Genomic DNA, 12640 nt, shown 5'->3' with positions numbered 1-12640 from the left:
ACTCGTTAGTCGTTACTATGATTGCAATGTTTTTTTTTTTTTTCCGAGGATTTTGGTCGGGCACTCGTTATTAATGTTTTTTATTTTTATTTTTTTGTGTAAAAGGTAACAGACTAGACTGGACGCAAGACACCACTGTAAAAGCAAAGAATTAAAGCGAAAAAGCTAAACACGATGAGCCATCTGTTTCAAAGAGCTTTCAGTCGCAGAGGGGGAGGAGAGGGAGAGAGTCGTCTAGAGAGAGAAAAAGCAGAGCTCGAGCTCGAGCTCGCTCGCATTTTTGCTCGGGGAAAAAGATGAATTAACCCCAAGTGAAAACCAGCACGATTTTGCAGGCGAGCGTTCGCTTTCGCTGCTTCTGGACAGAGAGAGAGAGAGACGAGGTCGACGACCGGTCGCGTACTGGTCTTGAGGGAACCTTGTCGTAGCCGTTGTTCGAGCTCTCTGGCGAGGCCTAATTCGGATTATTACCGCATCGCGTCGCGTCGGACGAGTACACACATTCTTCGTTTTGACTGGTGCGTCGTTTCTCTTCTCCTCTCTCTCTCTCTCTCTCTGCTTCTGGGTTCTGCGTTTTCTGCTCCGTTATCGCTTTGGACAGCAAGGGTTCGTGACGTGATTTGGTTGTGGGGTAGAGGGCAATGCCACCGAGTTCCGCAAAGTTAATGCCTTTCTTTGCGGTTTTTCGGATTTTGAATTGTGGGTGCTTCTAGAGAGTTCCGCACTTTTGTTCCTGGCTCCTGAGCGAAGTTGAGCGCTTACGTTCGGCGTCATAGGAATTTGTTTCTGTCCTTTGATTCATTGCTTGATCCTGTGAGGATGAGCTGAGTTTGCTGATTTGGCTCCTCGAACTGGACTCGCTGCTCGAAAGCTCTTATGATGCGTGGTCGGGGCTGCTGTTTCAATAGCATTTTGGTTTTGGGTCATCATGCTCTGTATTTCTTGAGTGGTAGTTTGTCATCTATATGGAAGCAATGTGACGCCGCGTTTTGCTGCTCTTGGTATTGTCCTTTTAAGTTGTTTTAACCTTTCCATCTTCTTGATTTGTACTGCTTTTGTTTTCTAGAAATCATGCGTGCAAAATAAGTAAGAGTTTATAAATCTACTCTGGGCTAGAATAAAATTCAAGTGGGCTAAGACTGCGCTGACCGATCTTTAAGCTTATTACCTCTATTGAAACCTGTGTGTGTACATTGTGAGGCCTTTAGTAGGAACTATGCAATCGAAAGCTTTTGAAATTACTGCATTCAATGATAACGCAGTTGATTGGTCCATTGCAGAGTTGCTTGGTTGCTTTGTCGAGAGCATTTATGTGATTTTTTCCTACCACTGGAAATGGAAAGGTTTGCAGAATTCAAGGTACTTCCTGCAAAATTGCCCAGTAAGGACCAGGTATCCAGTATTCGTATGCCCACGGTGAGAGAGGTCGCAGAAGAAATAGATTCACACATGCATTTGTTGAGAGAAGCACATCAAGTGTCTAGTGGGCATCCGATGTCGGTAAGAGGAGAAATTGGCCGATCTGTTTTACGGGACTCACAAGAGTCGCGCTCATACGCATCTGTAAGAAGATGGAAAGGCAAAGAATCTATTCCTGGACAAGAACAATCAGTGCCCGATGCTGCCTCATTTAAGGGCGGTAATGATGCATTTGAGGAAAGTGGCCCAAGTTATTTTTCAGGAGCTAGTCATCCTCCTGAGCCGATTGACACAGATTTAATGAAAGCGGTTTATGTACCGCTTGGTCAAGATAAACCCGAGAGCGCATGCTTGGTTAAAACTTTGTCTGCAAAAGGGCCCTTTCTGGAAGATCTTTCGATCAAGCCTCCAGCTAAGAAACCTAGCCCAGTTGTTCTTTCACCAGCAGAGAGTTTGGTTGAAGAGCCTAATGATGTTTGCCCATTTTCAGTTCCTCGCTCATCGCAAAATACAGATAGTTCTCTCCTTCCAAATGACACAGAGGAGAAGGAATGTGTTTGGGATGCTTCTTTGCCTCCAAGTGGCAATGTAAGTCCTCACAGTAGCATTGATAGTACGGGAGTTGTTACAGCCATGAGCATTGTCAACAGTCGTGCCAGCACATACCGCAGTGATATGTTCACAAGTGACGGCATGCTTAGCGTCGACAGGAACTTTGAGAGTACAAAAGGGAGTGTACGGGGTGATTCACTTGAGAGTGCGAAAACAAGCATTAGTCGAGCTAGCGATAGCAGTGGCCTTAGTGACGACAGTAATTGGAGCAACACCACAGGAAGTGCCAATAAGCCTCATAAAGGGAATGATCCTAGGTGGAAGGCTATCCTCGCCATTCGAGTGCGAGATGGAATTCTTGGGATGAGTCACTTTAGGTTGCTCAAAAGGCTAGGATGTGGTGATATTGGCAGTGTCTATCTTTCTGAGTTAAGTGGTACTCATTGCTATTTTGCCATGAAAGTTATGGACAAGGCATCGCTTGCTAGCAGAAAGAAGCTCAACAGGGCTCAAACGGAAAGAGAGATTCTGCAGCTGCTAGACCATCCATTTTTGCCAACTTTGTATACGCATTTCGAGACAGACAGATTTTCATGTTTGGTCATGGAGTTTTGTCCTGGAGGGGATCTGCATACTCTAAGGCAACGACAGCCTGGGAAGCATTTTTCTGAGTATGCTGCTCGGTAAGATGGATATCTACACCTCATCAGCTGTTTATGGTGTTTCCTTCCTTCACTTTAAGACAAGTACACATGGTTTAAAATTTTTCTGGCCCATTCCCTGCGGATCCTTTATTCAGTGAGAGAATATAAGTATGCATATGGCAGGAGTGTATCAAAATATGTCTTTTGCATGTAAAAGAGTTTGCTCGATTCCATTTAGAACAAACTGCCACTTCATCTAGGGTCAATTGAGCAACACCTTTATGGTTCATTGCACGATCTTGTGCATGGTTTGACTGTGGTAATCTCACTTGCTAAAAAAATGCGTTCTTTCTTTTTCCCAACAGAACATATTACTTGCTTTGATATGAATTGAGATATGGGACCTGAGATTCTGTCAGAGATCTTTCTTTTCCATCTGAGAATGGATTCTTGAGTTCTGCCATATGGGAGAAAGTAGATACGGTATTTTAGGAGTGCTTCTAGATTATCCTCTATCTGCCCTTCACCAAATGTGTGCATGCAGCTTATCTTCTGAAACTATTGAACATAATCCTTGCTCAAAACCTTTTTGGACTGTAAGCAAGCATGACATACAGAAATCCACGAAGTAAACATGCTTAATCATATTTACCTACTGCATAGTGGGGAGTTAATTTTGCTTACTAGTGTTGCTTGGCAAAATTAATGAATTGCTCCTTTCTTTAACTGTGTGAAACTTGCATCAGTTGCTGGCTTTGCTCTATCTTGGTGCTGTTCTTCATGTGTAATCTCATCAGCATTTTAACAAGTTCATCTTTTGATTTGCAGAACATATCCTCTAGCTAAACCATTAGCATCAGTAAATAACATTTGGCAGAGATGAAAAGGAAGAAATGTAGAGTATTCTATCAGGGACAATTATGATCTTATATTTACCGTGTTAGTATAAATTTCATTGGCCGCATTTATCTTCAAGTGCTTGCTTCAAAATAATATACTAGGGCTTGTGACCAGAAACAATTTTCCAATGCGAAGTCCATGGAACTCTTTTAATGAGGCACTTTTCCTTCCTAGTGCTTTTTGTTCAGTACCATTTATGTTTGCTTTTGACTGAAAGTGAATTGCTTAAGTCACTTGTGTTCATAGAATGTTAAGCATGCAAAAAAAGGTGGTGCAGCTAAGCATGAGAAAGAGATGATAGCGTGATGACTTCGTCCGTAATAATTTATTTTGGCCGGGACACCGCAAATAATTCAGATGGGCAAATATGCCTTATTTAGATCTTTCAATATGTTATTTCTGATAATGAATTACCTCCAGCAGTTTAGCAAAGGAAATCCATTTTGCTTAGCTTATCCTCTTGAAAGTGAGAATTGTTGTTATCCCATTTTTTTAGGGTAGGGGAATAAGTGACCTAAAGTTGCTCATACGTTGAGTTCATTCTTGTGAGACCCCTCCTTTTTGTTCCCATACTTAAATAAGACGAGGTGCCTGACCTCTTGAAGGACATACAGAAAGACGTGCTGGAGAAAATTGGATTATAATCTGAAACAATTTCCTCCTTGCAATTTTATTCAGATGTCCGCCAGTTTTTCTTGGATTTAGTAATTGTCATGGGATTTTCTAGTTCATTGGAATGAACTATAAATTGCTGAGAAATGGAGAATCCTTTACAAAATTTTTCTCTCATCGCTCAAAGCAGCAGTGAGAAGTAGCACATTTCCTTCAGTATGATCTCTTGAATATCATTACATGACTGGACTTTATTCTCAAGAGTTGACTATTTTACATCCCTAATGAAGGCTATAGTCTCGTGTTCTGTGAAAGCTTCAAATTTCTTTAAACTGCTTTAATTAATGGCTGCGTTTATAAGTCTTGCAACCTTTCCTGTTTAATCTTGTAGTGTGAATACGGTTTTGTTAGGACCTGGATAAATTTAATTATTTGTAAATACATCTATAGGCATTCTAGGCATGATTTGGAGGACTAATTTTCTAGGCTCAGCAAGGATGTTCAATTGTCTTGTGGTCTGGTTTCTTTAAGCATTTCCTGAACTTTGTTGAACATGTCATGAAGTTAAATAATCATTACCGTGTCTTATATTTGCAGGTTTTATGCTGCAGAGGTCTTGCTAGCTCTTGAGTATCTGCATATGCTTGGAGTTGTGTACAGGGACTTGAAACCTGAAAATGTTCTGGTTCGTGATGATGGCCACATCATGCTCTCAGACTTCGATCTTTCATTAAGGTGTGCTGTATCACCAACCCTCATAAGAACCTCATATGACTCTGACCCAAGAAGGGCTGGCGCTTTTTGTGTCCAGCCTGCCTGTATTGAGCCTTCCTCTGTGTGCATCCAGCCCGCTTGCTTCATTCCCCGAATTTTCCCCCAGAAGAATAAGAAAAAGTCTCAGAAACCCCGTGCAGAACCAGGATTCCCCTCTAGCACCCTTCCAGAGCTTGTAGCTGAGCCCACTTCAGCTCGGTCAATGTCCTTCGTCGGGACCCATGAGTACCTTGCCCCCGAAATTATCAAAGGAGAAGGGCATGGGAGTGCGGTTGATTGGTGGACTTTTGGCATTTTCTTGCATGAATTGCTTTATGGTAAAACCCCATTTAAAGGCTCTGGGAACCGTGCCACGTTATTCAACGTGGTTGGGCAGCAACTCAAGTTCCCGGAATCACCAGCCACAAGTTATGCCAGCCGGGACTTGATACGTGGTTTGTTGGTAAAAGAGCCACAGAACAGGCTCGGGGTGAAGAGGGGTGCAACCGAGATCAAGCAGCACCCATTCTTCGAGGGCGTGAATTGGGCCCTGATCCGGTGCAGCACGCCTCCGGAGGTGCCGAGGCCAGTGGAATTCGAGCTGCCAGGGATGCACGGGGTAGTCGACCCGGTTGGTGTTGGCAGTGCTAGCAAAAGGATGGCTGGGCCGGGGACAGACGTGAAGTCTGGCGGTAAATATCTGGACTTCGAGTTCTTCTAGTGTTTTGGACTGGTGGAGTTTCTGTGCTGTGTTTGTTCTAGCATTTCTGATAATCCCGCTGGAGCTTCTCTGCTCTGTCTCTCCCTGTTACTGCACTTCCAAATGGGAAAAATTTCCACAAAACTTCTGTGATCTTGACCCGAAACTCGACAATCTATACTGAGATTTAGCTATTTAAGTAGGAAACTCATTGATCTTTACTAATGCCGAGATTATTAATTGAAATTTTTCAATGAACGTCCGATCCGCGTTGTGATGCTCTGCCAAAGTTGTTGCTTGATGTTGGAACCAAACCGTCCACGGAAGGACGGATCCATTAGCGTAGTCCCAAGTGCTTTACCTAACTGTCCTTAAATAGTGATTGATTTCACGTCGTTTGCGCATGATCGATACCTGTACTCATCATATGCGATGAATCACGTCGATTCGTGTTAATAAGTTGACACCCCAGTCCCAGTTTGCTCGCGGCGCCTCTGCAGCCTCGAGTCCTTGTCGATGTTGGTGGGGGCAGTTTGGATTTTGTACCGTCTCGGGGAGTGATACCACGTCGCAGGCATCAAGTCGCAAAAGCTCAGACGAGCACGGACGGCCGATCAAACAAACAGGAAAGAGCGCTAAGATTGCTCTCATGGACAAGAGCAGGAAAACTTCCATGTACAGACAGGTTTCGGCAGTTCTACTCAAGAAGTGACAGAAGTGACGCATTTCTTTACCAGAGGAATTGGCCTGAGGCTTAAAATTTGTCGAATGAGCGAGAAAAGACGGCTAAATTTTCAGACATGGTGAGTTCCTCGAGTTGGCCTAACTGCTTAGTTGTGATCCTTTTCGGCGATTTACCGGGTCGTTTTAGTTACAACCGAAAAGAAGCCAAAGAAGAGAAATTATAAAGTGAGATCAATATAGAGATCGATTGAAAGAACTGAATATTAAGGGCGCGCATGGTAACACTTCTCGTAGAGAAATCAACTTCCGATCGCCAGTTGGTTTCTCTACTTTTCCTTAAAAATAGAAGTTGATTTTTCTACTTCTACTCCGCATTGACTTCTGATCGGAAAAATTCGTTTGGTAACAGTTGAAAATTTCTACTTTTGAAACATTATTAACAAAATCTTCGACGGCGATGGTCAACGGCTAGCGTGAGTGGCGGCGATGGTTGGTGGTGGCGGTCGGCGGCGACGGTGGCGGTGAGGGTGGTCGAGCGGCGGTGGCGGTGGTGGCGGTGGTCGGCGATGGCGGCGGCGAGGGGGTGGCCGGCACGGGCCGTGGCCGGGCGCTGCGGTGCGTGGCGACGGTGGTCGACGTCTGCGGTAGGCGGAGGAGGTGGTCGGCGGCGGTGGGTGGGCGGGGGTCGGCGGCCGATGGTGATGGGTGGGCGGCGGTCGGAGCAACGGTGGTCGGCGGAGGCGGGTGTGGTCCAAGAAGTGATTCGGGAGCCAAGAAATTAAAATTTTTTATTTCTCAAAATTGGCCAAAAATCCTATTAGAAGTGAAAAATCATACCGAAAGTGAAAAATCATACCATAAGTCACTTTTTTACCAAACGGATTTCTACTTTGATCAGGTTTTTATCAAACGTATTTCTCTACCAGATGAGCTTCTAGTAGAGAAATGCAATTTCCGAAGTGTTTTCATGCGGGCCCTAAACCTACTGGTTTTCCAATGTTTGTGGGCCTAATACCCTAAAAAATTCCCTTGCTTTAAGTCCAATTTCAATTCTTTCTTAATTTTTTTTGTCCCATAAAAACACATCAAACTTTAGGTTTAATTCCAATTCGACTCTAAAACTTTTTTTTTTTTTGCCCCATGAAAATCTCGAACTTTAGGTTTGGCTCAAATTCTGCCATTTGATCCCATTTTACCCTAATTGTTTTAGTCTCATACCAACTTTTACTTAAGTCATAAATTTGTCCCCAAGAACCCTATTTCTTGTTGACAACCGATAGACGAAAAACTCCGAAGCACGAGCTATTCAAGCGTCTTGAGCTAGGTATTCAAGTGCAAGCTCTCCATTCGTGAGAGATGGAATGCTTCTGAACACACGCGAGATTGACCGAGCGCAAAATCGAAGATTCAACGAGCGAGATGGAAGGAAGACTTTCGTAAGAGTAAGAACAATTGAAGAAAGCCAACTCTAATTATTCTAGTTTTCACCCAAATTTCAAATCCATGAAGACGTTGTTTGGGCCGATGTGGAAACTCATCTCCAAAAGACGTCTTATTGGATCCGGAATTTGTGGAAAAATTAGAGTAATGACGTGAAAATATCACATAGGATCACTAAGGATGATTTTCGATGGAGAGTGAATGGGGACAAATTGAGATTTAAGTAAAAGTTGGTGATCTATATGAGACAAAAAAAAATTACGATAGAATTGGAACTTGACTTAAAGCTAGGGAATTTTCATGAGACCCAAAAAAAAAAAAAATTAGGATTGGATTGAGATTGAAGCTAAAATTAGGAGTCTTTTGAGGTATTATGCCCTTGTTTGTAGGCGTTGATGCATCAAACCAATATTTCAATCAATGCAAACTCGACCCGACTCTCATTACCATTTTGAAAACACGATTGTAAAATTCAACATGGGCAAGTTCAAGAAACAATACTAAGGTTTTGAGAAACGAAGAGTCTTAGGGTGCCCATGATAATAATATCAATTTTTTTTTTATTTTTTGATTTTTCTATTCCTTAGTGTAGGTCTAGAATAAAAATTTGTTTCACAACTCAGTTTCATTTTTCTATTTACGAGATAAATTTTTACTTTAAAAATAAGATTGAAACATAAATGAGAAGTATGAATCTTTTTACTTTTTATTCTTCTCGTTATCGATCCTTAGCCTCTGTCCACCGATCACCGTCGGTTGGTTGCCTTCCGTCGGCCGCCATTCGTGAATCGTCGTCAACTGGTAGTTGTGCTTCCGATCGCAATCCCAACCTCTATTACAATCGTAAAAATGTGTACTGTAATCAAACGAACTTATATTTCGAAATACAATTTTTGTGTGGTTATTAAAATACATTTTTCTATTGAGAAATTTATTTGAGGATAGAATGGTTACCATTGGCTGCCAAGTGATTTTGTTGGAACCGTGTACACCTGCCAAAATCCAAATACTAGGGCGAATATTGGGAGGACAAGCTGCAAAGTGTCGCGACACGTGGACCAATTAGGAAACGAGCATGCCCTCTTCGTCAAGTTCTTGTGGCGGGTAGTGCAATCGAGGAGATGATAGAAGCAGACGACATCCCGTCGGGAAGAGAGCAAAGTTCGCCGCCGGAAATGGGGGATCTCTACGCCTTGGACTTCGACGGCGTTCTGTGCGACAGCTGCGGTGAGAGCTCCCTCTCCGCCGTCAAGGTCCCCCCCCTCTCTCTCTCTCTTAAATTCACTTCTCTCTTTCCTGTGGTTGACTCGACGCGGCTCTCCGGAGAGACCGCTTCCGAGTCTTTTGACCTCTCGCCGCTGGTTGACTTTCCTCCGCTTCCGGTTTCGCCTTTTAGGCCGCGAAGGTGAGATGGCCTGGGCTCTTCGACGGCGTCGGTTCCGCCACCGAGGACTGGATTGTGGACCAGATGTACATTGTAAATCAACTTTCCAATTAGTTCGATTCCGAGCTTATCTCTTTGATCTCGCTTTGGTGGAACTAAAGTGGTTAATCGGTTCCTTCCACTCTAGCTATGGAATTTCGGATTGGTTTTGTGTTCTTCAGTTGCAAAATGCTACTGCGCATGTCATGGGGAGTTCGATTGGAGTTATTGGCACGAATATTGATGGAAATTGGCCGCTGCATTGTCGGACCTCGGATCACAAATAATAGTTGCTTCATCCTTAGCTCGAAGTTCATTTTTACCTGAAAAGATTAGCCATTTGTCACTTTGGGGCAGGGCAGTTGTGGATTGGCTTGGCTTCTCTGTTGTAATGTGATATTGTGCACCTGTTATGCTTGTTCTTTCTTGAAGTACCTTGTCTCTCTTTGTATGAAAATAGTGGGTTCTTTGTCAATTATCTTTATGTGACGCAATGTCAAGTGTGTGGACATCTTATCTTACCCAATTCTATCAGGCGAGAGTTTTGACAAACTTAGATTGAGTTAGGTTATCATTAGCATATAGCTGGAAATTGCTGCAAAATGTTGGAGACGTATGACAATTAAATAGGTCGAACCGGTGTCCTCATGGTGATGGTCTGTTGTAGGTGAGGCCTGTGGTGGAGACTGGATATGAGAATGTCCTGCTCGTGAGATTGCTGTTGGAGATGAGAATGAGCTCTATTCGCAAGTCCTCGGTGGGTACATGGATGAATCTTTCCTCTTTATTCTACGTCTCTATTTAGGGTAAAAGACTTTTAAAATGTAATATGAAAGTGGGTGTACCTGATGACATGGGGTTTGGTGTGCAAGGTTGCAGAGGGACTCACCATAGATGGGATTCTGGAGAACTGGTCAAAGATCAAACCTGTCATTATGCAAGAGTGGGGTGAGAACAGGGAAACGCTAGTAGATCTTTTCGGAAAGGTCAGAGATGAATGGATGGATAAGGACTTGGAAACTTGGATTGCTGCAAACAGGTTCTCTAGATTTTCATTTTCACAGAAAAAATCAGAATCCCATTTCATCTTTCTATGTGAGTTGTTAATAGCACAAAAAGGCTTCTGACTGATATATAGCTCTACCTGTGGATGGTAGTTACTCAAGGGAATGCGTTGATGAGAGTTTGCAGGTCTTAAGTTCCCTAACAAAGCCATTAGAAAATCTTTCTTCTTTGTGAATTTTCATTAATGTTGATGTAATTTTTTTGGCCATTGTGATAATTCAACAAGCGTGCTCATTTAAGACCAATATTATCAGTTCGTGTGTTGTTATCCAGACTCGCTGTTTCGTTTTACTTCGCGTGTACTGATGTGTGTGCTCACAGCAGAATAACTTCCTAGTCTTCTGGCCATACTCATTGTGCTTCTCCCCTTAAATTGTACAATGACCCATTGGTTTTGTCTTAAATTGGGATTCTGGTACCATCAAATTCCTTTTAGTTGAGTTTGTGACACATTAGATTATCGATCATTTACCGAGCATGCTTATTTAAGACCAATATCATCATTTCGTGTGGGTTGTTTTCCTGACTCACTGTTCCATCTTACTTCACATGTTCTGATGTGTGTGCTCACGATCAGAATAATTTTGTAGTTCTTCTGGCCATGCTCATTGTGCTTATCCTCTCAAATTGTTCAAGGACCCATCAGTTTTGTCTTAAATTGGGAACCTGGTAGCATCGAATTCCCCTTAGTTGAGTTTGTGACACATCTGTTAGATTATCTATTGGTTGAGTTCCTGAACAATTGAAGGACAAAATACCATGTTTGTCCAGTTTAGATGTGAAATATGTTGGCCTAATGATTAGAATCTTAATGTACGGGTGTCTAGGACTAACCTTCCTGCTGGCTCTGTGCTCCGTCTGATATGTTGACTTAGCATTATCAGTGTTGGACACTTGATTATGCTATTTCATTGTATTTTCTCGTAACCAATCATTCTTCCTGCAGATTTTATCCAGGAGTTCCTGATGCTCTCCAATTAGCGAGCTCAAGTATTTTTATTGTTACAACGAAACAGGTTGGCTCTTAGAGTCATATTTATTCTAGTTTAGTAGGACTATGAATTTTTGAAGTGCAAAATGTTTCTAATCAGCACTTTGAGTTGTTATTGTTGCTGACATCCAATTGATTATTCTGTTTTCCCTTTCCCTGTCTTATACTTTACTAAATTCGCTTCTGTTATGCCCATTCCAGAGTCGATTTGCAGATGCTTTGCTGCAGAAACTTGCGGGGGTAAGTATACCCCCCGGAAAAATATATGGTTTGGGGACTGGGTAAGTGAATCTCCGATAAGTGTAGAAAGAAGCAATAAATTAGTGCATGTACTCTTGAGATCTCCATTTTCTCTCTTTTCTTCACTCTGTGAATTGTATACAGACCCAAGGTGGAAGTGCTGAAGCTGCTTCAGAAGAGACCAGAACACCAGGGGTTAAAATTACAGTAAGATTTTGTCCTGCTTCGGGTTAACAAAGAGTGCGAATACATTACATGCTAATCTCAATCACTTCGCCATCCTGTAAACGATCATTCATATCCTTCATCTTTCAAGAAGCGGAAAATTGTTGAGAAGGTCCTTGTCTTGTTTACCAGCTTTGTGGAAGATCGACTTGCAACCCTGAAGAATGTCATTAAAGATCCCGAGCTAGATGGATGGAATCTATATCTCGGTACTATCTACTGTCCCCATGTTCCCATTCTTGGTTTTGCCTCTCAATCTTTGCTCATATTTTCTTCTCCATTCCTCATTTTGCCTCTCTGCATTATTGTTAGCATATGCTTCCTCTAGCCTATTAGCCCATTTATCTGCACACTGAGCTTGAATAGTTTAAGCAGGGGATTGGGGTTATAACACAAAGAAGGAGAGGGAGGAAGCAGCTAGCATTTCCAGGATCGAGATTCTTCAGCTCCCTGACTTCACCAAGAAGTTGAAATAACCAAGTTCACCTTTCTTACTGTATTGTTCACTAGCTGATAATCGATGATGTATCTCCAGTAAGTGGTGCAGACAGTTGGAATGCTGCTTCAACTTGCAACGGGTCATATGGCCCAAATAAACAAAAAAAGAAAGCTAAGAAGAAGAAAAGAATATGATTGGTCAAGATTGTTCTTCTGAAATTCATGTTGGGATAGCCACGAATTACGAAAATCAAAATCAAATACTTGGGTGTATAGACTACTAGAAATTATTATTGTTTGGCCACATTGGTCGTATGGATTTAGCTCCATCCATGCTTATTGTCTGGTAAGCGGCCTATCTTATAGCGTTCAGTTTCTTGGACTCTAGCTTGAAATGCATGAGTACTGCGAAAGTTGCAATAGCAAGAGCAAAAGACTTTTGCTTTTGGCGGAGGCTTACTCCCGTCATTGGCCTCTCGGTTTTACTGGGTCTGGGGAATGCCTCGTTATATTTAACTACTGGAGTCGGGCAAACTGAGGCAAAATTTTCATCT

At 42.5% G+C, this 12640-nt stretch overlaps 2 protein-coding genes across 2 annotated transcripts; both read left to right on the top strand.

Moving 5' to 3' along the window:
* The first annotated feature begins 776 nt into the window (after window positions 1-776).
* On the top strand, window positions 777-5838 carry LOC115726295 (serine/threonine-protein kinase D6PKL1). Its single transcript, XM_048275440.1, has 3 exons — window positions 777-1001; window positions 1281-2654; window positions 4725-5838. The coding sequence occupies exons 2-3, from the start codon at window positions 1336-1338 to the stop codon at window positions 5599-5601; spliced, it is 2196 nt and encodes a 731-aa protein (XP_048131397.1). The 5' UTR covers window positions 777-1001; window positions 1281-1335; the 3' UTR covers window positions 5602-5838.
* A 2964-nt stretch (window positions 5839-8802) lies between these two features.
* On the top strand, window positions 8803-12409 carry LOC115726297. Its single transcript, XM_030656105.2, has 9 exons — window positions 8803-8957; window positions 9101-9181; window positions 9795-9884; window positions 10000-10166; window positions 11139-11208; window positions 11385-11464; window positions 11568-11630; window positions 11781-11857; window positions 12024-12409. Exons 1-9 carry the CDS (start codon window positions 8826-8828, stop codon window positions 12122-12124), a joined length of 861 nt encoding a protein of 286 aa, XP_030511965.1. The 5' UTR covers window positions 8803-8825; the 3' UTR covers window positions 12125-12409.
* The last annotated feature ends 231 nt before the right edge of the window (window positions 12410-12640 follow it).

This window comes from Rhodamnia argentea, chromosome 3 (genome assembly GCF_020921035.1).
Source record: "Rhodamnia argentea isolate NSW1041297 chromosome 3, ASM2092103v1, whole genome shotgun sequence".
NCBI classification, from domain to species: Eukaryota; Viridiplantae; Streptophyta; class Magnoliopsida; order Myrtales; family Myrtaceae; genus Rhodamnia; species Rhodamnia argentea.
This window is presented reverse-complemented; position numbering and strand designations above follow the sequence as displayed.